This window comes from Neovison vison, chromosome 12 (genome assembly GCF_020171115.1).
Source record: "Neovison vison isolate M4711 chromosome 12, ASM_NN_V1, whole genome shotgun sequence".
Classification (NCBI taxonomy): domain Eukaryota; kingdom Metazoa; phylum Chordata; class Mammalia; order Carnivora; family Mustelidae; genus Neogale; species Neogale vison.
This window is the reverse complement of record NC_058102.1, coordinates 96,805,397-96,831,573: the sequence shown is the minus strand read 5'-3', so window position 1 is coordinate 96,831,573 and position 26,177 is coordinate 96,805,397. Positions and strand designations below refer to the sequence as shown.

At 54.3% G+C, this 26,177-nt stretch overlaps 1 protein-coding gene across 4 annotated transcripts; it reads right to left on the bottom strand.

The window, feature by feature from the left end:
- Positions 1-220: 220 nt before the first annotated feature.
- ITGA7 (integrin subunit alpha 7) lies at positions 221-19,886 on the bottom strand. Of its 4 annotated transcripts, XM_044227487.1 has the most exons (26): positions 19,630-19,886; positions 15,428-15,555; positions 15,247-15,326; positions 13,856-14,111; positions 13,225-13,356; positions 12,815-12,934; positions 11,747-11,954; positions 11,435-11,628; positions 10,977-11,065; positions 10,718-10,845; positions 10,513-10,608; positions 10,305-10,366; positions 9,989-10,158; positions 9,406-9,555; positions 8,642-8,757; positions 7,966-8,158; positions 7,802-7,882; positions 7,617-7,696; positions 7,398-7,472; positions 7,153-7,255; positions 6,442-6,618; positions 6,136-6,267; positions 3,399-3,512; positions 3,090-3,188; positions 2,876-3,001; positions 221-924 (listed from the first exon to the last, which is right to left on the bottom strand). In XM_044227487.1, exons 1-26 carry the CDS (start codon positions 19,833-19,835, stop codon positions 694-696), a joined length of 3,546 nt encoding a protein of 1,181 aa, XP_044083422.1. In that variant the 5' UTR covers positions 19,836-19,886; the 3' UTR covers positions 221-693. The 4 variants fall into 4 exon arrangements, with proteins under 4 accessions (XP_044083422.1, XP_044083418.1, XP_044083420.1 ...); XM_044227483.1 differs by lacking the exon at positions 12,815-12,934; XM_044227485.1 differs by lacking the exon at positions 13,225-13,356.
- Positions 19,887-26,177: the final 6,291 nt, after the last annotated feature.

Sequence of the window (26,177 nt, the reverse complement as noted above, 5' to 3'; positions counted from 1 at the left end):
TTCCTTGTTCCCATAGTAAGGGTCCCCTTCCTCTTTGAGACCACAGCCATGTGCCTCCAGGAACTGGTCACAAAAGTCACGTGCTCCTGCTGGGCCCCCCGGCCCTCCCTCCCACTGCCACCTTTGTCCTGAGCTGTGGGGGTGCAGAGAAGCAGTCCTCTCCTGGAGACCCTGGAGACCCTGGAGGCGGGAGAGCAACACTCAGCAAAGAAGCCAGAAGTTTTGTCCTCAAATATTTTTTAATAAATAGACAAAATCCACTAGGTTGATGCAGCAAACTAAGGTCAGAGGAGAGGCGAAACTAGGGAGGGAAGAGCCCCTGAGTCAGCAACACAACCTTCTCCCCAACCCTCTGGGCTTAAGGCACTTTCCGGGGGACAGGTCCTTGGGGTCCTGTTAAACAGAATGAATGGGAGAGGGAGGGATCTGGGTCCTTCTCCCACATTTTCATCAGGACATCACTGTCCTTCTCCTTCTACCCCACAACCCCATTCCTGACTTACCACCCTCATCTCACAGTGTTCTAAGGGGAAGTTCTGTTGGGGGTGGGCAGAGATGCCTATGCCCCTGAGGAAGCAGATTCTATCCCATCCTGATGGAATGCCAACAACCCACTCTACCCTCTTCACCCCAAGGAGCCATATCTGGGGAAAGGGTGGAGGGGACCCGTGGGCCAGGCTGGGACACAGGGTGTTAGGCGGTGCCTGACACGGGATGCCCATCGGAGCCCGGCTCAGGGTGCCCATCAGCAGCCAGGATGGGGTGCGCATCAGGGCCCTCCCGCCGGGGGCTGCCCCAGTTGTTCCTCAGAATGGTGCCTGTCTTCTCCTCCTTGAACTGCTGCCGGTCTTCCCGCGGGATCTTCACCGCGTGGTACTGCGGCACGGTGGCCTCGGGGTACCGTGCCCGCTTGAAGAATCCCATCTGTAAGGACCCCAGGCCAGATATGAGGAGCGTGCAGGGCTGAGGCCCCCGGGGCAGATGCCCAGAACAGCCCAGCACCTTGCCTCCACAGCTGCAGCAGGAAGGAGCTGGGGCAGACAGTGTCCCGTGCAGTGCATGGCCCCCACAGGTGCCACAATTCATGCCGGGCCCCCAGGTCCTCACTCATGGCCAGAGAAAGACCAGGAAGGGCCAAAGATGCAGGACCAAGGACCCCTGCCTTGGGTACTGGAAGAGGGGGGTTGAAGATGGAGCATCAGGACCACTGACCCCATTCAACCCTTTGAAGAGACCCAACAGCATGCCCCAGAACATAAACAAGATTTGAGACCAAAAGATGGCTTTCTAGAACCCTGCCTACTGGGAATGAGCCCTCCCAAGCCCCAAACACTCATCCCATGTACTCAAATGGCATTTCCCCTGGGGCAGGGCCCTCTGGTCCGTGAATAGGGTGGCCTCACCCCTCCCTACCTCATGAAGATGCTGGCCCTTCCATACCAAGGTGGAAATATGCCCCTTGCACACTCACACTGAGGGCCACCTGAGGCTCCTACTTGCTCAGACTGCACAGCATGTCCTTGCACATTTGTCTCATGCCCACAGAAAAGCCATGCACAGCACCTTCCTGCACTCCCACATGCTCACACTGCATGAGACCAGCCACCCCACTGTGCATGCCTCCGGTTGTGGATACTCACCCTTATAATGACCTCCCACCCCCATTCCTAGAGCTCACACCACCCTCATGCAATCTCATTTCTTCACCCTGGTTTCCTGAATGCTGGGGGCTCTACCACACGCATACATACACACTCACATGCACACACACATGCACACACACACAATTACCCCACAGTCCCCGGGCCCCCGGCTTCCACAGCCAAGGGCTGCACAGCCAGATGGGCCCGGTGATAATTGGTAGGAAAAGATGAGCTCTGGCTGCTCCAATGGAAGAAGCCACACTGGGATGTCAAGGGTGGAGGGGAGCAGAAGAGGTGGAGGATGGGAAGACTCAGGAGAGGTGGGGCCCTTATCTACTCTGTCCCCCTTCCAAGAAAGCAGGGAACGGGGATTCTGGAGCCAGTTTCATGAAAGTATGAACCTCCTCTAAGGCTGGCCAGGTTCCCCGCACTTGGAAAGCTCATCCAGGGGCCCAGTCCGCTGATGACTCACATTGGCCAAACAGTACTGGTGCTCTGCAACTGGTCCAGGGAGGACTGGAGGCAGTTCTCCAGAGGGCCCCAAAGACAGGCATGGTGCCCCACAGCCCAGATGTGGCATGCAGTTCGGGGTATGACAATGGTGATGGAAGTGATTCCCATACTGACATGTGCATGTGTGTGCTTTTGGGTGGGAGCCCTGGCACAAACGGGATTCTGTCTACACTCTTGTGTATGAAGACGGTTCCATGTAGAGCCTGGTACATCATAGAGGGTCTGAGTTCAGTCTTGGAGGCAGTCCCTGGAGAAGGTTCTCTGCGCTGTTGTGTCTTCTTTGTCACAGTTTCCTTCCCAGCCTTCCCTGCCATGCTCTGGTTAAATCAGACCCCACTCCCCAGCCTCCATGGCTCTGCCTCCCACGGTCCCACCCACCTCATCTCCCACCTCCAGATCCTATGACCCCACCTTCTGCTAAGCCCCATGCTCTCCAGCTTTCTCACGTCTGAACTCCCACTGCTCTCTCCTGCCTTAGTGCCTTCTGCCTGGTCCTTCCTACAAAGCTCGCCACCCCCACTAGACTATCAACTCCCAGAGGATCAGATCTGCATCTGACTTCTCTCTGAATCATCCAGAGCCCAACAGAGTCCCTGGGACATACAAGTGTTTGGCGCAGGTGGGCCAAAGAAATGAGAGAGCAGGTGGGACAGAGAAGCGTAGCATGAAAGGCCTGCAGCCAGCCAAGGGAGCCCAGCATCCCCACCCCCAAGCCTCACCTTCCACATGAGCAGCACCAACAGCGCCAGCACCAGCAACCCGGCCAGGACGGCCAGGAGGATGACCCACCAGGGGACTCCTTCTGCCACCACAGCCACAGGGTCCAGGTAAACCATCACGGGAATCTGGGGAATGAAGAGTTAAGGGAACAGGGACTGGAGCAGAGGGAAAGAAGAGCTTCCCCACACCAACATGCCCACGCCCGCAGCTCACCACTGTGGAGGCATCTCTGAGCAGCAAGTTCTTGATAGAAGACTTCACAGTGATGTTGGCTCGGACAATGACTTCCAGGGACTTCACAGCTGAGTACTCCTACAGGAGCAGAGGAGGACCGCCTTCTCCTCAATGCTCCAGGGCCCTCCACCCCAGCTCCCAAAACTGTAAGTGGAATCGTGTACCCAACATAGAGGGCATTTCTGCCTGTCTTGGGTTAAGAGGGTGCTGCATTCAGACAAGGCGAAGGCAGAAAGAGCAGTGAGTCTGGGGAAGAAGATGCCGGCCCCACCGCCACGGTGCTCTTACCTCCAAAAAGGTGCTATTCCAGAGGCGGCCCCAGACATGCAGCACAGCGGCGCGGTCAAAGCTGTAGAGAGGGCAGCTGAACACCACACAGCTGGCAGTGCCCCGGGCACAGTCCTAGGGACCAGGACAGGCAGGGCTCTGAGCCACTTGGCCCCAGCCCACTGAGCCTCCCCAGGACCCAGCACCCTGCTATAGGTGCTCACATGGACACAGAATCTGCCCAGAGACTTCACGACCTCCGTCCATGAGCTTCCACACCTTGGACCCCCTACTGCCCTTGTTCCTCACTCTTATCTCTCCCATTCTCCTCACCCGACCTCAAACTCACCTCCTCCAGGAAGTCTTCCCAGACTAACCCCATGGTCCAAAAGAGCAGTCTACCCCAAATATGGTCTGTCTGGCCTTGGAATACATGGGGAGCAGGGAGGAGGTCTCTTACTTGACAGCAGCAACAGAGTAGCTTCCCCAGTTAATGCTTGTGTTACAGAACAATGGTCCCATTTACTGAGCACCTGCTATCCGCAAGGGACTTATCAAAGCTGTCCTGGAAGGTGCATATTATCATCACCCCCATTTTCCAAATGAAGAAATTAAAGTTCAAAGAGGCCAGGTGCAGGGCACCTGACTGGGTCCGTCCATAGAGCATATGTAACTCTTGACTTCGGGATCATGAGTTCAAGCCCCATGTTGGCCCAAGAAATCACTTAAGAAAAAAAAAAAGGAGGGGGGCACCTGGGTGGCTCAGTGGGTTAAGCCTCTGCCTTCAGCTCAGATCATGATCTCAGGTCCTCGGATCGAGCCCCAAATCCCACATCACATCAGGATCTCTGCTCAGCAGGGAGCCTGCTTCCCCTCCCCCTCTGCCTGCCTCTTTGCCTACTTGTGATCTCTCTCTCTCTGTCAAATAAATAAATAATCTTAAAAAAAAAAAAAAAGAGGAGGGAGGGACACCTGGCTGGTTCAGTGAGTGGAACATGAGAATCTTGATCTTGGGGTTGTGACTTCGAGCCCCACATTGGGTGTGGAGATTACTTGAAAATAAATTCTTTTTTCTTTTTTTTTTTTTAGATTTATTTATTTATTTATTTGACAGTGCAAGAGAGCACAAGGAGGGGGAGCAGTAAAGGGAGAGGGAGAAGGAGGCTACCTGCTGAGCAGGGAGCCCAATGCGGGGCTCAATCCCAGGGCCCTGGGATCATGACCTGAGCCAAAGGCAGACTCTTAACCAATTGAGCCACCCAGGTGCCCTTTAAAAATAAATTCTTTTTTTTTAAAGATTTTATTTATTTGACAGAGAGAGATAGTAAGCAGGCAGAGAGGCAGAGAGAGGGGAGGAAGCAGGCTCCCTGCTGAGCAGATCATGACCTGAGCTGAAGGTAGAGGCTTAACCCAATGAGCCACCCAGGCACCCCAAAAATAAATTCTTTAAAAGAAAAAAAAAAAAAAGAGGCCAAGTAACCTGGCTCAGTTTGCACAGCTGGCAAGTTGGTAAGCGGTAGAACAGGTATTTGAATCCAGGTCTGTGCATTCCTATGGTAAGCCCAAACCCACTGAAGGAGGTGGAGGCTGTCCCAGGAGCTGCTTGGGGACCAGGGACATAAGCCCGTCTCCTTCCAGATCTGACCTACATCTATTTGGCCCAATCCCACCTGATGATCCAGTCTGCCTAAAAATTGTGACAGGGTCGCCTGGATGGCTCAGTCATTAAGCATCTTCCTTCGGCTCAGGTCATGATCCCAGGGTCTTGGTTTGAGCCCTACATCAGATTCAGACTCCCTGCCCTGAGGGAAGCCTGCTTCTCCCTCTCCTACTCCCCCTGCTTGTGTTCCCTCTCTCACTGTGTCTCTCTCTGTCAAATAAATAAATAAAATCTTTTCTAAAAATTATGTTATATGCACCACATTTCCTGTACAGGAGAAGGGCTTTGAGAGCATTTGAGTTCTTTGAATCATCTTTCTTTTTGCCATCTTTGAGCAGTTCAAGAATCCTTGGTCGGTTTGTTGAAAAGTAATTTTAAGAATCCATTTCCAAGTTCTCCTTAGAAAGGGAGGCCTTTCAGGGGGAAATCAGCCACGTGAAGAAGACAGGACACTATCCGTAACAGGAACCGACCATGACGTAAGTTTACGCCACCCCCACGTGCCTTCCTGTTGCCTCCCACCATGCTCTCCAGGAGCAGGGGAGCTGAGGGCCCCCACGAGAGACAGGGTATGACAGTGGAACTCCCTTCCAGACAGACGATGCCAGACCTGGCCCAGCTGTTCACATCCCCCCACCAACAGTCTCTTTGACTCCTTCTATTGCCCGCTCTTCCATACCTGGGTTTCCACCTCCTTGCAACCAAGCCAAATACCCACAATCTGTCCGCTCCACACTAACGGCCAGCGCCGTCCTACAAGGATGAGCACAGAGTGCATGCTCATTGGCTCAACACATCCACTTGAAGAACAAAACTCTGCCAAACAAGGAACTAATTGTGTGGCCAACTGGCCGCTGGCCAAGACCCCCCCTCTGGAGTGAATACTCAGTGGTCACAGGGGAATCCATGCTGCAGCAGCTGCTTCACGGTTGTGATATAAACTGTCTTGTCAACTCGCTCCAGGTGTGTGACCATCACGCCTGTCAGTGGGCCAGCCTCCTGGACACCCAGTGCCCTAAAAGTCCCTGTCCCCCCATATCCTCATCACCAACACCCCCGCCTCTCGTTCAGACTGCCCCATGCTTGCCCTGCCCTCACCAAGGTGATGTTTTTCTTCTTCTCAGAGGAGGACACCGGCCACCAGGATGTGCTGGGCTCCGGCGGCTCGGGAGGCTCCTCCTGCTCAGGCTGCTCCAGTTCCCGCCTCCTCCTATCCCTGCTGTCCACATTCTGGACGCAGGGAGTGTGAGCAGTGAGCGTCACTCTGAACGCAGCAATCCCGAGACGGCATCTCCTCCCCACTGCCTTCCCCCAGGCCTCCCACAGCCCCCACGACATCCTTCCCGAGGTCTAACCCCCCTCCACCCTGCTTCAGTGGTCCTGACCACCCTGCCTAAGCCTCACCAGGTGGAGGATGTTGGGTCTCGGGGAGCAGAGCCCCTTCTGCCCGGGCCCCTGCCCGCCCTCCAGCTCCACCCGCATGGGGTACAGCAGCCACTTCCCGTTGGCTATCTCATGGGGCCACATGATGTTGAGGAAGGCAGAGCCCAGGGTGTTCAGCGACTGGCCTTGGTTGGAGACCTGTGGGCAGAAGGGAGTGTGAAGGGAGGGCACTCTGTTTCTAAGTGGGCCACAGATCTGCAGAGAAAGAGGGGTAGGAGCTGAGGGGACGGCCCCCCAGAAGCAGAATTTCAACAAAGACTTGGGATCCTAGACCCCACCAATCATCATTCTCTCCTACCCCAAGACTAGGAAGGCCTGGAGATGTCCCTGAGAGGGTGGGGAGGCCCCAGCCAAGCAAGAGCAGAGTTCTAAGAAGAGACTTCGGTCCTCCTCCCCCTCGGCCCATCCCTCAGCCAAAGCCTCTGACATTAAAGCTTCCCAGGACCCTCATGGCCTACCCAGACCAGCAACTGAGATGTCCACACAGAGATGACCATGATGAGGCCCCAACACCAACACCACAATCAAGGTCCAGGAGCAAGGGGAGGCCTTGAACTCGCTGGACTATCATGCCGCCATATAGTAGGAGAACTACAGCCTTGCAACATGTCTCAGCCTCTCTCTGCACCAAGAAGGAAGGGGCCCGACCACAGGCCTCACCAGAACACTCACCGTGACCTCATACTTGACCTTGCTGCCTATATCCCGCTCGGACTTCATGGCACTCTCACCCCGCACCACACCAGAGAAGAAGAGCTGCTGGGGAATGGCCACCCTGGTGGGGAAGCGACAGGACGGGGGCACTGAGGAGGCCTGGGCCTGGCTATTTCGAGGGCCAGGAGGCAGAGCCCAGGCCAGAGCTTGGGAGTAGTAGTGCCCACCCCTCAGGCCAATGTGCCCCTTTGGACAGAGCTTACCCAGTGATGGACAGCGGCAGCTCAATGAAGACGAGCGCTCGGACAGAGATGGGATGAAGCTCCTGTTCGCTGATCCTGGTAAGTGCGCAGGAGCACACTTTGGGCAACGGGGCACAGGTGCTACCCCGAGGGCTCAGATGAAGACAACAGAGCCCCATCCAGGTGGACACCAACCCAGCTGCCCTTCCCCTCACCACCGCCAGGTGCCCCCAGGCTCACGTGGCCAACAGCAGCTCCACTTCCAGCTCTGTGGTCTCGATAGTGATCCCTGAGGTACTAAGAATCAGGTAAAAGGTGACCTAGGCCAAGAGTGGAGAGTGATTAGAGTCCGGGAAGGCAAGGGGGTGCAGAAGGGCTCAGGGCTTAGAGAGGCACTCGGACAGGGATTAGGCTGACACACCAACCTGGGCACCTCTCTTCATGGGGTTCCCCAGCTCACACTCGACATGGGAGGCATTCTCATTGGACAGGCAGAGTGGCTTCTCCTGCAGTGGGGAGAGAGGGAGAGGTCAGTCTGGGTTACCGGAGCCCCCAAGGAACCCCACCACACCCTGCCACAGGCCCTCACCGCAGGGTCCAGGGCTCGGACTCCAGAGTAGTGCAGAGAGGCAGGGAGGGTGACCAGGAGCTGGGCTTCATGAGCATCATCCCCATCAGCCTGGGGCTGGGCTGGATCCGAGGGCAGGTTGGTGACCATCAGCTCCAGGCCAATGACCGGCTGCCCGCTCAGGGCAAACAGGGCTGTTGTCCCATCTGCATCCCTGGAGGTCAGATCCCACTCACGCTCTAAATCTGAACGCCTTCCTCTGCCTCTCTCTCTCCTGCCTCTTCCCCTCCCACCTCCGCTCCCTGGTCTCTCCTCCCACTGGCTCCCCCGCAGTGCCCTCCCCACCAGTCCAAGCCTCAGGCCTTCCCACACTTGAGAGAACCAAACAAGGAGCCAGGAGACCGCTGTTCTGGTCCAAGTTCTTCTACCTACTCTCCTGGGGCAAGGAACTTAACTTCTCTAGGCCCCTGTTCTCCATCCACAGAGGAGCTAATGGTAGGAGTTACCATTATCATTATACATCCTGGGAAGGTATATTCCTTGCCAAGAGAGACTCTGTGGCCCCACTGTTGACCCTCATCTTCTGAATTATCAGCCTCCACCCTCCCTCGGCCTGTCCCTCCTGAGGGGGCTTCCTTCTCTTCCTTGATCTCTTGCCTTCCCAGCCCCGCCCCCGCTACCCTTCACTTCCCCTCACATGGGCAGAGGCTGGAATTCCGTGTCACTGACGCGGGCACAGAAGCGGGCATGGACCAGCTGCAGGTTGCTCTGGCAGATCTTGTCTTCGCCACAACCTTGCTTCAAGAAGTGGATCTAGGGAGAGACGCGAGGAGAGGGTCATTCCTAGGGGTGAGGCAGGAGGTGAATGTGTCGCCATGGGACACAGTGGGGTGGCATATCACAAGATGAAGCAACGTGGCTTTGACTCTCAGACCTGCTGCTTACTAGCCGTGTGACACTGAGCTGATCACTGAACCACCGTGGGCTATGTGGCCCTCAGTGAAGTGAGCAAGGGATGATGCTGAGGTAGAGGCCACGACAAGACCACATCTCCCTAGCCAACACTGCATGCGACTGATTCCGGATTTAATGTGAAGAGAAGTGAAGGCCATCACTTCCAGACTGATCAGAAGAGCTTCATGCTCCCCCTTCCAACTGACAGGGATGGAGGTGACCTAAGGACCTTGGAGGCCATGTCTGAAGATGGCAGATCCCTGTCAGCCCGGGCCCCTAAATGAATGCATGGAATGGAGGATCAGTGTCCCCTCGAACGAGGAACATGTGATCACTTGAGCTATTACCATGTTGTGGTCTACTTGTCACAGCACCTAGAGATGTGAGGAACTGCTAGGGTAGCATGTGAAAGAGTTCTGGAAGCTATGAATGCTTGTCACTGTGAGGGATGATGATCATTAGTCCTTCCAGCTCCTTCTCCTGAGCTAAGCCAGAACCCATGCTCACCTCTGCCCGCTGGGTGCTGGGCTGGTGAGCATTGAGGATGGGGGCCACAGGGGGGAGCCCCTGCCCAGGAGCCTGTCGCCGAAGTCGTGGGGTCTGTAGACTGTAGGACAGCGTCACCACAATGGCCCGAAGCTTGTCTTTGACATTCTCCTGGGAAGAGGAAAGATGGATATGCATACTAGAACAATCATCAGGCGCTGGCCAGACCTAGGACAGATTCTGAAAGCTGTCAAGAGCTGTCAAGAGCTGAGAGAGAGAGATAGAGACCAGAGTGAGGGGGAGGGAGAGCAACTGGGGTGGAAAAGGGAGGAGACCAGGATCCAGGGCTTTGGGGACCAGGTGTGACAAAGGAAACTGCTGTCTCCATCTCCAGGTAGGACAGAACTTATACTCTGGACACAGAAGGCAGAAGACACAGAAGGCAGCAGGTAAGGAGGAGGTCAGCCCAGAAGGGAAGATTCCCAAAAGTTGAGATCAAAGAATGAAGTGTGAGCATGTTAGGGAGGGAGGAAGCTAAAAGGAATCAAAGAGAAGAAATCATGCAATGACAATGACTCACAGAGGCCAAGGGGTCAGGGCCCACCTGTAGCTGGAACATGGTGTCTCCACAGACTCGGTCATGCTGATGCTTCAGCCACACAGTGCCTGAGGCCTGGTGCTTGGGGTCATCTGGGCCACGGCTCAGGAAGGTCACACGGGGGACCTGGCCCCGGAGCCTCCGGTCTGTGTCTCCATCTAACACATAATCCAGGGCTGTGGCGTGTGGATAGGAGAGAGGAACCAGTGAGCTGGGGAACTGCTCTCATCTGACCCCATCTCTGAGACTCCCTTCTCTCCACCTCAGAGTGACCCACCCTGAAACCCAACGGGATGGGAAGTAGCAGTGGGACCTCACTCACCCACAATAGGGCTGTAGCTGCTGGGGCTGGCAATGTAGCTGAAACAGACCCTCAAGTCCACACTGTGGGGGCAAAGGGAACTCCTGAGCCAGACTGACTGACCAGCGCCTCCCTGCCGCCCCAGCCACAGCCCCACACTGGGCAGGGAAAGGGAGAGTAGGGGAAGTGGGCCCTGAAAGCTCCCTGCCTCCCCCGGGCCCCACCTCACCAGACCGAGTGGCCAGCAGCACAGTTAGGCTGCTCGAGGTCGATGGCTCGGGGAGCAATGAAGACCTCGTGGGACACATGAAGGACAGGTCTGGCCCTGGGGAACAGGGAGTTGAGCACAAGGAACATGAGACTCTGAGGCAGGGAAAGAGAGGCGCGGGCCTCAGGGAGGGAGAGGCTGAGGCAGAGGAGACAGAGGACCTCACCTAAAGAGCACAGCCATGTCAGCCAGGGAGCCGACCAGTAGGTCTGGGTAATGGTTCCCATCCACATCCAGGCCCCCCGAAAGGGAGTAGCCGAAGCTCTTGACACCCACAGCCTCACCCTCCAGCACCTGTGGGACCAGACCATCAGCTCCCCCACAGCGGCACCCCCAGCTCCACCCCCTGCCCTCTGCTGTTGTGCTTCCCCTAACTCCCTCCACACCCACTCTCCCCCACACCTCATCCCAATGAACCCCCTCACCTGGGAAGGTTTGACAACAACCCCCAGGCTGCTCCCGTGGTAGATAAAGACTTTCCCATCCCCATCAAAGGGAGCCCCCACGGCAATATCTGTGGGTATGGGGAAAAGGTAGTCAGACTTGGGGTGGGGGGTGGAGGGTGGGGGCTGGTCATCCAGACCCTAACTTTCCCTCAGTCACTCAGTTCTATATAATATGTTTGTTATTTTACTGAGAGGCTACTAAGTCCTGGGCACCTTGCACACATCATTTTTAAGCCTCTTAGCTACTCTCTGCAGACATTACCAGCTCAGAAAGTTCACTTGACCCAAGTCACACAGGTGGTAAAGCTCAAGATGATACCAGCCCAGGTTGCTTCTGTCCCGGAGCCCTCGAAGGCCTCTCCCTGGACCTCTGAGGCCCTTCCCCATCCCTGCCTCTACCCCTCCCTTCCCCAAGGCTTTCCAGTTCCCAATCACACCTGCAAAGCCATCTTGGTTGATGTCCCCCAAGACAGCCAGACTGATCCCGAACATGGAGTCAGGAGAGCCACAGAGCCGGAGAGGGGAGACCCCAGCCCAGTGACCCCCCTGGTTCAGGTACACATACACGGCACCCCCCAGCTCCTCTTGGCGTTCAAAGAAGTAGGGGGCGCCCACTACCAAGTCTGCCCAGCTAGGGAGAGATGGAGAGACAGAGACAGTCAGTGTGGCTCCCTCCCCAGCCATGGGAGTCAGAAAGATGCCAGAGGCCCAGCCTCTCCCAGGCTCCACTCCCCTGTGACCACTCTCACCCATCATTGTTGAGATCAGTCACAGCCAGCGAGTAGCCGAAGCCAGAGGTCAGGCGTTCCCCAGACAGCATAACTTCGGGCACCAGGCGGCTGGCACTGTCTTTGCGCAGAATGATCACAGCACCCTTGTGGTTGGCACGGGGGGCCCCTGCTACAAAGCTCAGCTCCTCTGCACGCATCAGACCCTTCCCCGAGTCAATGGAGAAACCTGAGTGGGGTGACTTAGCAGTGAACCCTCCCCGAAAGACTCAGGAGCCAAGGGGTGTCTGGGCTCCTCCCCCTCCACCCCCTCCTCACAGGTCTGGAGCCAAAAGGTATGGGTGCCCTCCAAGTTATCACCAGCACAGCTGGACTGCTCTGCCTCCCCCTCCAGGGGCCTGACTGTCCTCCCACATCCAGAAACTGGAGTTTGGCACAAGAAGTGCAGTGAGGTCAGCCTCGGGGACTGGGGAACAAAGAGAAAGGCAATGGCAAGGAAGGCCAGCCAGCTGGGTAAGAGCAGAGCAGGGCACCACGCCTAAGATCCCCCAGGGAGCTGCTCTCCCCTCTGCACACCCAGGAGGCCCCAGCCCCATCGGATGCACCTTCTTTGGCCCCTCCTCCCACCATGCTCACAGGGAGAGGAAGTCTTCACATGGATAAACGGGAGAGAAGGGGGAGTGGGAAAGAACTTGATTCACCCAAACATGTCCCAGGCCTGGTTTCCTCCCCTTTACAGAGGGTTGCAGATAAGACAATGAAAGAGACTTACCAGCAAGGATAGACCTTTCTCTGGCATGTGCCCACCATCCATCTCTCAGAGAAAGTCCCACTAGAGCTCTACCTTCCTTTTCCAGTACAGTCTCAGCCCACCTGGTTCTTTCTCCATGGAGACCCCCGTTCACAGCCCCCTAGGCCATCCCCCCTTGAGGCATCTTCTCAGGCCTGGTCACTGGGCCTAGCGCTTCTTTGAAATTTGGGCCCACTATGTCTTTCCCTGGGTGTGTGTTGGTGAGGGCAGGACAGGAGAGGCAGGGAGACCAGGCCAAGCCCACAGGGCCCAGGGGGACGTGGTGGGAGCTTACAAACCTAAGTAGCTATTCAGGGCCAAGTCTCCGGCTGGTCCTGGGAGCCGGTCAGCAGGGTCCAAAGTTTTATACACCAGCTGGTCAGGGTCTGAGCTATCAATGTTGGTCACAAAGAGCAACCCTGCGGGGGGCAGGTGGGGGGACACACCAGGGAAGGAGGAAGGGCCACAGAATGGGGAGACAGAGCCAGACATAATGGCAAGAAGAAGGCAGTAGAAGAGGAAGAGGGAGAGAAAGAATATGAGAGAGACAAAGAGACCAGGGAGATGAGAATCAGAGACAGAAAGACAGAGAGAGAAAGGGTGAGAGACAGAGACAGAGACAGAGACAGAAGGATGGGAGCGTGGAGAGGGAGGACAAGAAAGAGGAGCAGAGGGTTAGAGCAGCTCTGGGCCAGGGAGGGGTCCCTACCAAAGTAGCTGTTGGCAGGGACCGGGATGAGACGGGGGTCCTGCTCCTTCTCACCCCCCGCCTCGTAGGGCCCGTCGTCCAGGTGCGCCAGGTCCGCTGAGCCCTGTGCACAGAGCTCCACCCTGGCAGTGCCTGCAAGGACAGACCTGTTAGTGCCCAGGGCGGGGGAGCAAGGAGCCCCTCTCAGGCCAGACGCCGGCTCCACAGGCACACGGGGAAGCCCCTCCTCTCCTCTGCAGCCCCCTCGCTGCCCCTGGCCCAGCCCAAGCTTCTGGTCCCACAGACTCGCCACCCCACTCACCGAGTGTCAGCTCAGCCAGCAGTGGCGTGCGGAGACGGGAATGGGAGTGGCGCGGTGGGGCTGAGGTGTTGGAGCAAGCAGGCCCAGCCGTGCGTGTGGGGGCTCATGCTGGCTTGGTGGGGAACACTCGGCCATTGGAAGGAGAGGAGACACCCCCATGTGTGTGTGTGTGTGTGTGCTGTCGTGAGGGGGCTGGCAGATGTGGCGGTGCCCCAGGGCGCCGTGGCAGGGAACGTGTGGGCATGCTTGGCCACGTGCTGCCCCCCAATCCTGCCTCTGAGGTCAGAGGACATTTTGGTTCCCTTGTCCCCTCCCTGAGGAGTGACTCACCCTTCCAGTTATAGGTTCCCGGGGCCCCAAAGAGGAGGTAGTGGCTGTCGGGGGAGAAGGCAGCAGCTGTGCCCTGCTGGCAGAACCCAAACTGCTCGTGGCCCTGGGGGCGCCCCTCACAGAACTTCCATTCCCCACCATCCAGCTCATCGCGGATGGCCAGGTCTTGGCTTAGCACAAAGCAACGACCAATCACATCCCGGGTCTCCAGGATCTGGTCCACCCGCTGCCGAGCCTCATATCGGTGCGCGCAGGTCTGTGGGAGGAGGCGACTCAGGGTCATACCCCCTCTACACCCTGCCCCATGTGGGCTGGTGACCGGCCAGAGCCACGCAGCCCACATGAGACGTTTGGCAAGCGCATGGACACATACACATCACTTGGGGACCACCCCCCACCCTGCCCAGCATTAGGCAATATACACATACTTATCCCATCTGCACTCACTGCCTTGCCCTGTAGGACGACACCTTGTTCCACTTTCTGCCTGGACCCCCAGGCACCAAGCCAGCACAGGGCCACTCGTGCCTCCGTGATCATGCCCTGTGGGCCTATCCCCAACATGCCAAGCTGTTCCTGGCTCTGGACCTTTGTCAGTGCCACCACTTTGCCTGCGAAGAACTTCCTCCCCTCTCCACTCTTGAAGCATTGCTTATTCTTGAAAGGCTGGCTGAACTCTACCCTCCACCCCCTGCTCCCCCCCACAGGAGGCTTTTCTCACTACTCCTCCTTTGGACTGTCACATACTGGAGACTGTACCGCTCACTTAACATTAACCATATTCTCGGGCGCCTGGGTGGCTCAGTCAGTTAAGCATCTGCCTTCGGCTGGGGTCATGATCCCAGGGTCCTGGGATGGAGCCTGCATCAGAGTCCCTGCTCAGTGGGGAGTCTGCGTCTCCCTCTCCCCCTCCCCCATACATTCTCTCTCTCTATCTCACTCTGTCAAATAAATAAAAATTTTAAAAATCTAAAAAAAATTAACTGTATTCTGCTCCCACAGTGACTCAGATTATTAATTGTATTTGCATGTATTAGTGATGATACAGAGAGAAACAGACACAGAAAAACAGAGAACGAGAGTTTCCAGAACTCTGCAGTAGGCTTTGTGACCCACGGACCAGGCTTTTCCTCCATCTTTGTTTCCTCTCTCAGTAACTAGTACAATGCCTGATGCTTAAAAGGTTCTCAGTAAGAGTTTGACAAATGTATAGATGGATGCTTAGATGGTTTTAACTTTGTAAGGACAGGTACTATGTTATACCTTTGGTCTGGGAATCAGGCCATCATACCACACGCCAGCCTGTGTTCTATAAGCACACCTGTGCACACGCACACACCATCACGCACACACCCTCCACCCTGCATACAGTCACAAAGAGCGGTACTCACCACAATCTTGCCCCCAGGTCCCTGGCTCCGAACACTGACTCCCAACCACTGGTTCTCCTTGCTCTCCTTCTGCACATCAGCTGGAGGCATGACAGCGGGAATGAGGAGAGGGAAGAGGAAGCCAAGTCCTCTCCTGTCCTCCCCGGGCCATGCTCCCTCCCCAGCCCCACGGGGTCCACACCTCCTCGGTCAATGTCCACTCTGTAGCAGTCAGTCTCTTCCAGGCTCAGGGGGCAAGCGAAGAGACCTCCAGTGCGATTCGCCTGCTGCCCAGGCAGAGCCAGCGCCTGTGGAGCGCCCACCAGTAGCCTGCACAATGGGGCGGGGGCGGAATTAGCAGCCAGAGCACTGTGCCTCCCCAGTGCAGCCCAGACCTGACCCCTCTGAACCAAGCCAATGTTAAGAACTAAAGAGGAAGGCCGGAAGTCAGTTTCCCTGAGTCCTGGCAAAGGGCAAATTAATACACTTGTAGACGCAATCATCACATTACATATGCACATACTATCTGGATGAGGACCCACATGCACTGTAGATACATACATGCACGCCAAACCAAGTGGCCTGGCCAGCGCAGCTAGTTTGAAAGAACCGCCTGTTCCCAGCACCTGTTCCTGACCAGGCCTTCCCTACCCACTTCCTGGCCCCAACCTCAGGCTCTGCCCTCCTCCCCAAACCCAGTCCAGTTGGAGCCCTCCCAGAAATACCAAGAATGCTGAGAGCAAAAGTAACAGGGGCCCTGACTGGCACCACGAGGTGACCCAGGGACTAGTTTCAGAGGCCAAGCAAAGGGGTCGATATGGGTCTGTCCCCCAACCCTTCATCAGGGACCCATCAGAGACCCCATCCCCCCTGCAACATTGCCAGCCTGGGATTCTCTCTGTCACTCTAGCTCGCATAGAGGTAGGGGCAAGTTTCTCATCTGTCCCCAATCCTACCCCCATTTTCTGCTCATACCTCCCCACATCCATGATTTTCCCCTTTCCTCCCACCCTCCCTGCCCCCACCCTGTCCCCTCTCCTAACTCCCCCTCAGACGCTTTCCCAGCTACAACTTTCTTGGCAGGACAATTTTCCATGATCACAGCCAAGGCTTCTTCCCCAAGGGAGGACTATGCTGGGAATGGAGGCTGCCTGGGTCTCCTGGGGCTGAACCACAGACCAGGAGTGAAGGAAGGGGTAAGGTGAGGTGACTGGCACCCAGCTGACTACAAGGATCTCTCTTCACAGAAGGACAGACTCTAAAGTGGAAGCAGGCAGACCTGGAGGCCTCTGTTCCCTACTCTTTTCCTCCATCTCCCTTTCTGGGGGACAAGGCCTGAAGCTGTGTCCAGCAATACTGCAGACAGGCATCTACGGGGCACTGTGCCAGTTCTGAGGGGGAGGGAAGGGCACAGAGCCACTCTCCCTTCCCACAGCTCTGGTCTCTTAGCAGCTGTCATCCCGCATCACAGCCAGTGTCCAGAGAAAGGAGGGGGCGGGGAGCAGCAAGGAAGAGGGCATGCGTTCAGCATTCGTTAACAGCTATGTATTGAGAACCTATCATCTGCCAGGCCCCATGTCAGGCACTGGCGAGACCAGGAAGTAATAGTATCCAGCACCTACTATGGGTCAGGCCCTAGGCTAGATGCCAGGGATATGAGGAACTAACGTTGGTCACCCTCCACCCAATGCTCAGACATCAGGCTAGGCAAATTACATGCATTCTCTCACTGAAGCTTCACGACAATCCTATGTGAGGATTCTTCTGTCTTTCAGTTGAGAAAACCCACTGAGATGCATTAAGTAGGAAGCTGGAATTCAAATCCACACCTGCCTAATTCCAAAACCCATGAGTTTGCCACCATACCTAATGACGGGCCATCTCCAGAACACTGTGACAGGGCACTCCAGGAAAAGAACAGGAGGAAGGGGAGGGGAGGGTACCCCACACAGAAAAGGAAACCAGGTGGTATGGCCAATCTTCAGACAAGTCCGGAGTATCCCCACTACCTCCAAACCCAGAGATGGCCATCTCTTGGAGGACTGGGGCTCTCTTATTCACCCAGTGCCTCCGCTGGTCAGCACATAGCTAAGCACCAGGAGAAGCTAGTATCAGCATTCAGGGTTCACATCTCCCGTAGAGGTCTAGAGTAGGGAGGGTACTGGAGGAAAGGGGTCCCTATGGAGGGAAGAAGCTGGTGTGTATATACAACTAACCTCACTCTCAGTAGAGAACAGACCAGCCCACTCTTCCTGGAACAAGAGTTCCCACACACAGCTTCTCTAGTCTCTCCATTTCTGCCCCAGCCACACACTTTTCTGACCATCCCCAGCCACCCGGGCCTCTGGACAGAACAGGAGCCACAGCTGCAGCCACTGCCTGCAAAAGCACCATGATGTGGGCAGCTGAGGGCAGCAGGATTCCCAGGGAGCCTGGCTAAGTGGAAGCAAAGGAGTAGCCCACTACCACCTCAGCTCCCGGTTCTGCACACACTCCAGGGCTCTGACCCAAGGCCTGCCCTTCCTGACTCTCAATCTGGGTGGCCCTCTGGGGAGGGTGCTTGGCCTGAAGGCTGACTCAACCAGGGTGATCTAGCCAAGCCTTGGATCCAGGTTTGCAGTAAGGCACTGAAGCTATTCTCTAGCTCAGCGGAGAACCACGGTGCTAACACTCACAGCACTCCCTCTGGGCCTTGCACTATTCTAAGGGTTTTGTATATACTAAGAACTCTTAAATCCTATAACTCTATCTGATAGTACTATCATATATACTATCAAAACTCCATTTCACAACTGAAAGATAGAAAGGAGGCTGAAGCTACAGAGCAAAGGTTAGACTTCAAGGTCTCATCCAGGGGCAAGACTGAAAGTCATCAAAATGGGTGAAGCCTTTCTTTCAATCGGTGGATGCTGGTGAAGGCGACTGGTAACTCAAAAGGTAGAGACTCAATGAGCAAGGAACCTGGTCTCTCACATGCCACGAGGCAGCAGAGCACCCCCTTGCTGGAGCAAAAGCAGGGTTAGGCAGTCAGGCTCCTCGGGGAAAGCCCCCAGCTTGGCTCTGGGAGACCGAACCAGGGGCCACCTTCAAAGAGGAGGGGGAAATAACAAGAGACCAAGCTATTAAAAATAACCTAGAATTTGCCTAGAAATAGCTCAGAGAGTTCAGCATGTCCTAAAAAGGCCTCCAGTCCTGGAACTCTGGCAGATGGGGGAAGAAGGGAGGGAGGGAGACAGAGATGAGGTAGGAAGCAGATGGAAGGCTGAGGAAGAGATGAAGTCAGTTGCTTTCTATCTCTCTCAAAGTTTGGGGAACCACTGACCATGCTCCCTGATGACAGGGATAATGGAATAAGGAAGATTAGAGCTACCCCTCCTCCTCAAGCAAGCAAGGGAAGAGAAATGATCTCCTGTCCTCTGCCTCCAAGCCAATAGTATGGGGGAGAAGACAGTCCCAGTGGACAGCATTGATCCCATTAATGGACACTTAGTGTGGCTTAGGCACCAGCCTAGGAGAGAAAAGCCCCCTGGCAGGAGAGGGTGGGAAGCTTTCTTCCCCTTGTCTCTCTTTCTAAAATCACACATGAAGCAGAGCCAAGAGCACAAGAAACATGACAGACACGGGCCCCACACATTATGTATCCATCTCCCATGAGTCCTGAACTGATTAGAAAATAACTAGAATTGTCCTCTGCCCCTCACTCCTCCCTGCCTTCCCCCACTGCTGAGATTCCTAGACCTGGAGGAGGAAGGGGAACAACCTGGCCAGCATCCCTCCTGGGTCTCTCTCTGGCTGCTGCTGCTGCTGCTGCTGCTGCTGCTTAGGGGGGCTCTGTTTCCTGCCACTCTATCATCAAACCATCTAGTACAGGCTGCCATACCCTCCCCTCCCAAGTCCTCTTCCAACCTTTCTTGAGCCGCAAAATAAAATGGCAGGGCTCTCCTGGCCTCCAGTGTCCTACTGTCTTCTTTCCACCCCATGGCAATGCTCTGACCGGAATTTATTTCTGGAGTCTACCTTCCATCCTCCCATGCTGTCTTCAACCTCTCTGTCCTTTCCCTCTCCTCCTGCCCTAAGGAGACATAAGATGTCCAGTCCCCCTTCCTGAGGGACTCTAGCCCTCTGAAGGAGGGCAGTCACAGACCCTGGGACTGAAGTAAGGATGCAAGCTGGGGGAAACCTGCCAAGACAAGAACCTCACTCTCCAACTCAACCACAAAGCAAGACCCGGGTCAGGCCCTGAGGGTACGTCTCTGGACCCCTGAGAGATAAGGCAAGGTTAAAGTATGAGATATCTGTGGATAGCCTGCGTGGTCGTGGTGTTGGAAGACTGAGAGATGGAGTTGGGCGTGGGGGAAATCTGTGGCTCGGCCACGGGGACTCTGGGCGGGTGCGGTGACTTACCAGCTCTGGGGTCGAGGCTGCAATTGCCGGTGCAGAGCCACAGAGAAGCCGAAGAGGCTACCCGGCTCGCCTTCCTTGCGCAGGGCGCCCATCACATCCAGATTGAAGGCGACAGCCCCCGGGGCGAGCAGTCCGGCCATCAGGGAGCCAAGAAGGTAACAAATCCCGGGGCCGCCCCGAGGATCGCGGCCCGGAGTCCCGGCCATGGGCGAACCCTGGGCGCGCTCCCCACGAGCGCAAGAAAACTCGCTCGCGCCCGGAGCCGCAGGTCCCCCACGGCGGGTCTTTGGTCTCGGGTCTCGCAGGTGTTTCAAGGGTCTCGCAATCTTTCTCCTCACTGCCCCTCTCCCTCCGCTCCTCCGCCCCGCTGCTCCACCTCCCCACTGCCCGGCTGCCCCAGCACCCGCTAGGATGACTGCAGCAGCCGCCTCCTGGGCGACAGCTCGGGCTCCCGCCTCCGCTCCCGGGGGCACCGCCCCGGCCCCGCCCTCTTCCCCGCCCCTCGGTCGCGAGGCAGGTGGACGCTTCGCGGCGTGGTAGAGGAAGGTCCGGGCTGGCGACTCCGGGTGGGAACCCTCCTTGCACGCCAGGATCTCCACCCCGGCTTCGGCCCTGCCCCTGCCTGCGCTCTTCTCTCCTCCCCCCACCCCACTCCTGCCCAAGCCCTCGAGTGGTGGAGGCGGTGCATAGGAATGGGGAGGGAGAGAGAAGTACAGAAAGAAAGGGATCTTAAAAAAAAAAAAAAAAAAAGGAGGGTAAGAAATGATAAGTGCTTGAGGCTAAAGGACAGTCTGGGAAGAGAGATGTACACAGGGAGATGAAAGGGCAGGGTCCTGTGTGGTCCTTTGGTGCTCCCTTCTCTCCGTGGTCACGTAGAGCGCCTAGCATGCTGTTCGAATCAAACCACATCCCGCCCCATCCCGTCCCACTCCTCAGAGCCCGGCAGTGACAAGGGCTATGCTAGCCACATCGTCTGCAGTCAGGATAGAGGCAAGAGGAGAGAGAGAAATTCAGCAGGTCTGGGGAAAAGAGCAAAGGAGGCAGGTAGAAAGAAAACAGAGAAAAGAGATGGAGAAAGAAGAGCAAGAGTTTGATCAATAAATAATGGTTTGGCGGCTAGGGCGGGTAGGGAGTGCGGGGGGCGGCGGGTGATCCTGACTGCCTATAGAGCAGTCTATAGAGCATGCTACCCTTGCTCTTGGGGATGGTGAGTTCCAGCTCTTGGGCACAGAGCTTACCAAAAAAAAAAGGGGGGGGGGGTTGGAATGAAGGGGAGAAAAGAAAATTACTGAGGGTGATTGATAGAGGAAGAGGAAATTAATTAAGCTGGGGAAAAGGGAGTGGAGGTCAAAGAAGGGCAAGGGCAAGGATGAAAAAGATCGTACCCAAGAGGCAGAGAGATGAAAAGGAGGTCTTTGGCTCTCAGACCTCTTCCCTGAAATGTCGGTTTCCCACCCTTTAACGGGAAAGAATTGGAGAAGGCAGCTTCCCGGGGCTGGTCCAGGCAGGATCTGGGTGGGGCTTTGCAAGGATCTCCACAGGGACCAGCAAGCCTGTATCTCTTCCTCTCCCTTCCCCCCAGGCTGAGACAGAAGCAACGGGAGGGGGGACATTTTCCAACCCTCTGCTATTTATAACTCCAATCCAGAAATGGGGCTAGGAGGAGAGATAGGAAATAATTTGGCACAACTGGAACCTTGCTTGCTCCCACCTCCTCTATTCACTGGCTCCTCTACTCACTGGGTGATGGTCTTGTGTATATCCACCTATCCATCTTTCCCTTCCCTCTCTCACTATCTGGTTTTGTCTCATCCCAAACTCTATTTTTGTCCCTTTTCTTGTCTCTATCACTTGGAACCCTTCTCTGAATATTTCTCAATGTCTCTAATGTTGTCTCTATCATATCCTTAGGATTTTCTTTTCTCATCAGGTGCCTGGCTGGCTCAGTTGGTAGAGCACACAACTCTTAATTTCAGGGTCATAAGGTTGAGCCCCATGCTGGGGAGAGAGATTACTTAAATATGAACTATTTCAAAAAATATTTTCTCGGGGCGCCTGGGTGGCTCAGTGGGTTAAGCCTCTGCCTTTGGCTCAGGTCATGATATTAGGGTCCTGGGATCAAGTCCCGCTGATCAGCCTCTGTGCTCAGCAAGGAGCCTGCTTCCCCATCTCTCTCTGCCTGCCTCTCTGCCTACTTGTGATCTCTCTCTCTGTCAAATAAATAAATAAAATCTTAAAAAGAAAAAGAAAAAGTATTTTCTCTTCACCTCCCTTTATTAAAAGCCCCAATGTCCCCTACCTAATTTCTCTTCCCATGCTCCCTTTGTCTCTCTTACTTCTTTTTCCAAGATTATACTTTTAAAAACAAACAGAAGGGTAGGCTCTCACTCTGCTGGTCCTGGGACAATCATTGCCCTGGGTAAGTTACTATACATTTGAATATCTGGGTCTCTGTTTTTGCAACAATACACTGTAGACATCCCCTCCAGGGGACTAACACAGCTCCAACTAGGGACTATCGAGGAAACACATGTGCTGCCAACAAGCAGGAACCAGGAGCCTACTTTATTATCCCCCACATCTGCCCTCTTTGTCCCTTTTCTATTGCAGAGCCCCAACACAGTAGAGCTGATATAAGAATGCAGAGTAGTACAATCAGTATGGAACCCAGGACTCCTGACTCTGAGTTGAGATCTCCAACCAAGGTCAAATGCCTTCAGAGGCCCAGGTGTCTTCCTCTTTGCTGCACCTGTGATGTCTGCCTCCCTTCATCTTCACCCTGCTGGCTCCTGCTAAATCCAAGGCTGAAATCAGATGCCAAGAATCTTCTTCTGACCTCCTCTGCCCAAATATTTGAGAAGTCATCTCACCCGCCACAGGAGGAAGGAGCAGGAAAAGAGAGAGAGAGAGAGGCTGCCCAAAATTAGCCTGGCTATAAATAGTGGGGCAAGGGAGGGTGAGAAGGGGGGAATGTAAGAGTCCTAGACCAGCCTAGTAAATTTAGACATGTCGGTTTTCCCTAAAGGAGAAGTGAGACCAGATTGTTGGAATGGGACACAATGTTGTAGGGGGTGGGGCGTAGAATGAAGAAGCTAGAGGGATCTGGAGAATGAATCATTGCTCCGTGTTTAAATAAACAAACCTGCTGAGAACTTCTTGTGTTTGAGTCAAGAGTTGGAAATTCACAAAATTAAAACTATAGAGATGACGAACAGATTAGTGATTGCCAGGGGACAGGGATGGGAGGAGGTAAGTATAAATAGATAACACATTACACCTGAAACTAACAACACCGTGTGTTCATTATACTTCTAAAATAAATAAATAGGGTCGCCCGTGTGGCTCAGTCGGTTAAGCATCAGCCTTCGGCTCAGGTCATGATCCCGGGATCCTGGGATTCAGCCCCAAGACTGGGCTCCCTGCTCCGTGGGGAGTCTGCTTCTCCCTCTTCCTCTGTCTTTCTCTCAGCTTGTGCTCACTCTCTTACATGTTTGCTCTCTCTCTCAAATAAACAAAATCTTTTAAAAATAAAACAAATAGAGATGCCTGGGTGGCGCAGGGGGTTAAGCCGCTGCCTTCGGCTCAGGTCATGATCCAAGGGTCCTGGGATCGAGTTCCGCATCGGGCTCCTTGCTCAGCAGGGAGCCTGCTTCTCTCTCTGCCTCTGCCTGCCTCTCTGCCTGCTTGTGTGTACTCACTTGCTCTCTCTCTCTCTCTCTGGCAAATAAATTTTAAAACTAATAAAATAATAAAAATAAATAAATAGTTGCCAAAAAAAAAGGATAGCACAGAAAGCTCCTTTGTGGTGATGAAGAGATCTATACCTTGATTTGGTGGTAGTTATTCAAATCTATACACGGGATAGAACTGCATAGAACTACGAATGCATACACACACTGACACACGCACTGAATGCGTGTAGAACATTATGAAAACTGAATAAGGCCTGTAGGCTAGTGAACAGGGTCCCTGTGTCAGCTTCCTGGGTTTGATATTGTGCTACAGTTATATCAGATGTCACCAGGAAGGGAAGCTGGGTGAAGGGTACATGGGACTTCATGTACTATTTTTGCAACTTCCTCTAAGTCTATAACTATTTCAAAATAATTTTAAAAATTGATTAATGTCCAGGCCCAGCAAAGTCTTTACCCCTATTGGAGTGGAAGCTGGGGCTTTCTCCAGCCCCTTCCCCCTTTAACAACCTTCTTCTCTTCCATCTGGGATCCCTGTTCTTCAGCTTCCCTGGATTACACATTTTCCAGCTGCTGCCTCTAGCTTACAGGCAAACACTCCCAGAACACACTGCAGGGTTAACTTCTCCCTCCACTTCATCTGGCAAAAGAGTCTTGGAGCATATGTCCCAGGGTCAGCCTCTTCCTCCCCAACACACACAACAGGAGGACTTTCTCACCCCACCCACCTCTCTAGCACTGGAATCCTTCTGCCTGCCTCTGAATTCTGGCTGTAGCCAAAGCTTGGAGTGGCTGGGAGAGAGAGAATATAAATGTGATTGAGAGGAATCGCTGGAGAAATGACTTGACTGCTCTCATCTTTAAGGATCCAAGGGAAACCCATGCATTTTTCTGGAGGACTGGGAGGTCACTTCCCACAGGGAGCCATTTAGACTGTCTTGAGGGCCCCTTTTCTTTGAGCACTGGCCTCAGGCCAACATTTGGAACTTGGCCACACCACCAACAGTACCCTCCCCCCTGGAAACCCAGCCAGACTTCCCAGTTTGAGAAGCCTCCTGCACTCATTCCATGTTCTCCTTCAATCCTCCTCACCCAACCCTTAACAACTAAGGAGCTTCTGGCCTTCATGTTTGGCCCAGGCATTCAGTTTAAAGCTTGCTAAGTAAAGACCTCAAAAGAACAAAGAAATGAGTGGGGAGGGAAAGGAGCGTGGAGTTGCATTCATTCATTCTAAGAGAAAATAATCTGTGGGGTGGGAAGGAGTTTAAGGAGATGTGGGCAGAAAGAGATTTCAAACATCAAGAGTCATTCTCCAGAGACACATGAAGCTTGTGTCCATCTCAACCAAAGGCAGGTGGGGAGCTAAGCTTCAACTCAGCAGAAACTGAAGTTACACAGTGAGCAGGAAAAGCCTAGAAAAAAATAGCACCTGGGGGATGATGCTGGAGAGATCAGCTGGGGTCCCCAGATAGAGGTCCCCATGTTCTCTGCCCAGCTCTAGGGCAAAGGAACAGCCAGTGTGTGGGGAGGGGGGCGGGGCTGATGTCTGCAGATTCCTGGCAGTCTCTATACTGATTGTGAAAATGTCAGGCGATTGTGCCAGGGGGGTGACGGCAATACAGGATGGGCTGGCACTTTCCCTGAGTCAGCCTAATCTTAACATTCACAAACTCGCCACTGAAACCCCCAACACCAACCCCCTCATTAGCCCCTGCCCTCTGTTTCACATCCCCAAATAACTATTTTCTGGTACCCCCTCCAACCCCTGCTCTTCTCTCCCAAGCCCCACAGCTCTGGGAGTGAGGCAGCAAGGATCTTCCAAGTGCTTCTATTTTGCTTGCTCATTGCAGTTGGAAGCTGGAGCCAAGCGGGGGTTGGGGGAAGGACTGGACTAGGCTGCCCAGTGATGCTCTCACTCTTCCCGCTTCTATTGATCAGCACCCCACTAGAGCGAGGACTCTTCCCAAACACTCCTCCCCTACCAGGATTCCCTTCAACTGTGCCCACAGGCTAGAGGGGCATAGTGACAAGACACAGAACTTCCCATCCTGGGGTCTCTTTCCCACGGTTAATGCAGCATGGGACAGTGGTTACACTCAGGCTCTGAAATCAGATAGCCTGGATTTGTAGCCTACCTCTGCCACCAAGCTCTATTACTCAACCACTCTGTCCCTCAATTTCTTCATCTGAAAATTGAGGGCAACAGTAATTCACTGCCTCTGATAGTTCTAGGGATTAAATTAATTAATATGTGTAAAGTGTTTGACCTATGGTAAATACTCTGGAAATGCTGGGAAAATAAATTAGAGTACACATATAAGCATAGACATTTACATATGCAGTATCGAACATTTTTATTCAGAATTTTTATCTTGGTGGCATTTTTTTAAAGATTTTATTTACTTGCCAGAGAGAGCGAGTGCACAAGCAGACAGAGGCGGAGAGAGAAGCAGGCTCCCTGCCGAGCAAGCCCTATGTGGGACTCGATCCCAGGACCCTGGGATCATCTGAGCCAAAGGCAGCGGCTTAACTGACTGAGTCACCCAGGCATCCCTCTTGGTGGCATTTAATGCTCTGCTTTATGCTACCACTTTACATTTCATTCACTGATCCTTTCAAGGGTTTCACACCTCCTAGGATTTAAGATGCTACTCTGAAAACAGCTGAATGTCTGTTTAAATCAGCACCTATTTCTAACACCTAAATAAATAAGCACCTATTTCTCTTCCCCTCTAAGTATGTATCATGAAGCCAATTTTCTACTATGTAACTGAATCACAAAATGAGAGAATGCCAAAGTTGGGAACAGACCTCAATATGGTTTAGTCCAGTGATTGGCAAAGTCCAATGCAAACT

Coding starts and splice junctions, on each gene's coding strand:
- ITGA7 (XM_044227487.1), bottom strand. CDS start 19,835: ATGGCCGGGACTCCGGGCCGCGATCCTCGGGGCGGCCCCGGGATTTGT. Junction 13,357..13,855: donor GGGAACCTATAACTGGAAGG/GTGAGTCACTCC, acceptor CTGTCCTTGCAG/GCACTGCCAGGGTGGAGCTC. Junction 7,256..7,397: donor CTGCCGCTGTCCATCACTGG/GTAAGCTCTGTC, acceptor CTTCCCCACCAG/GGTGGCCATTCCCCAGCAGC.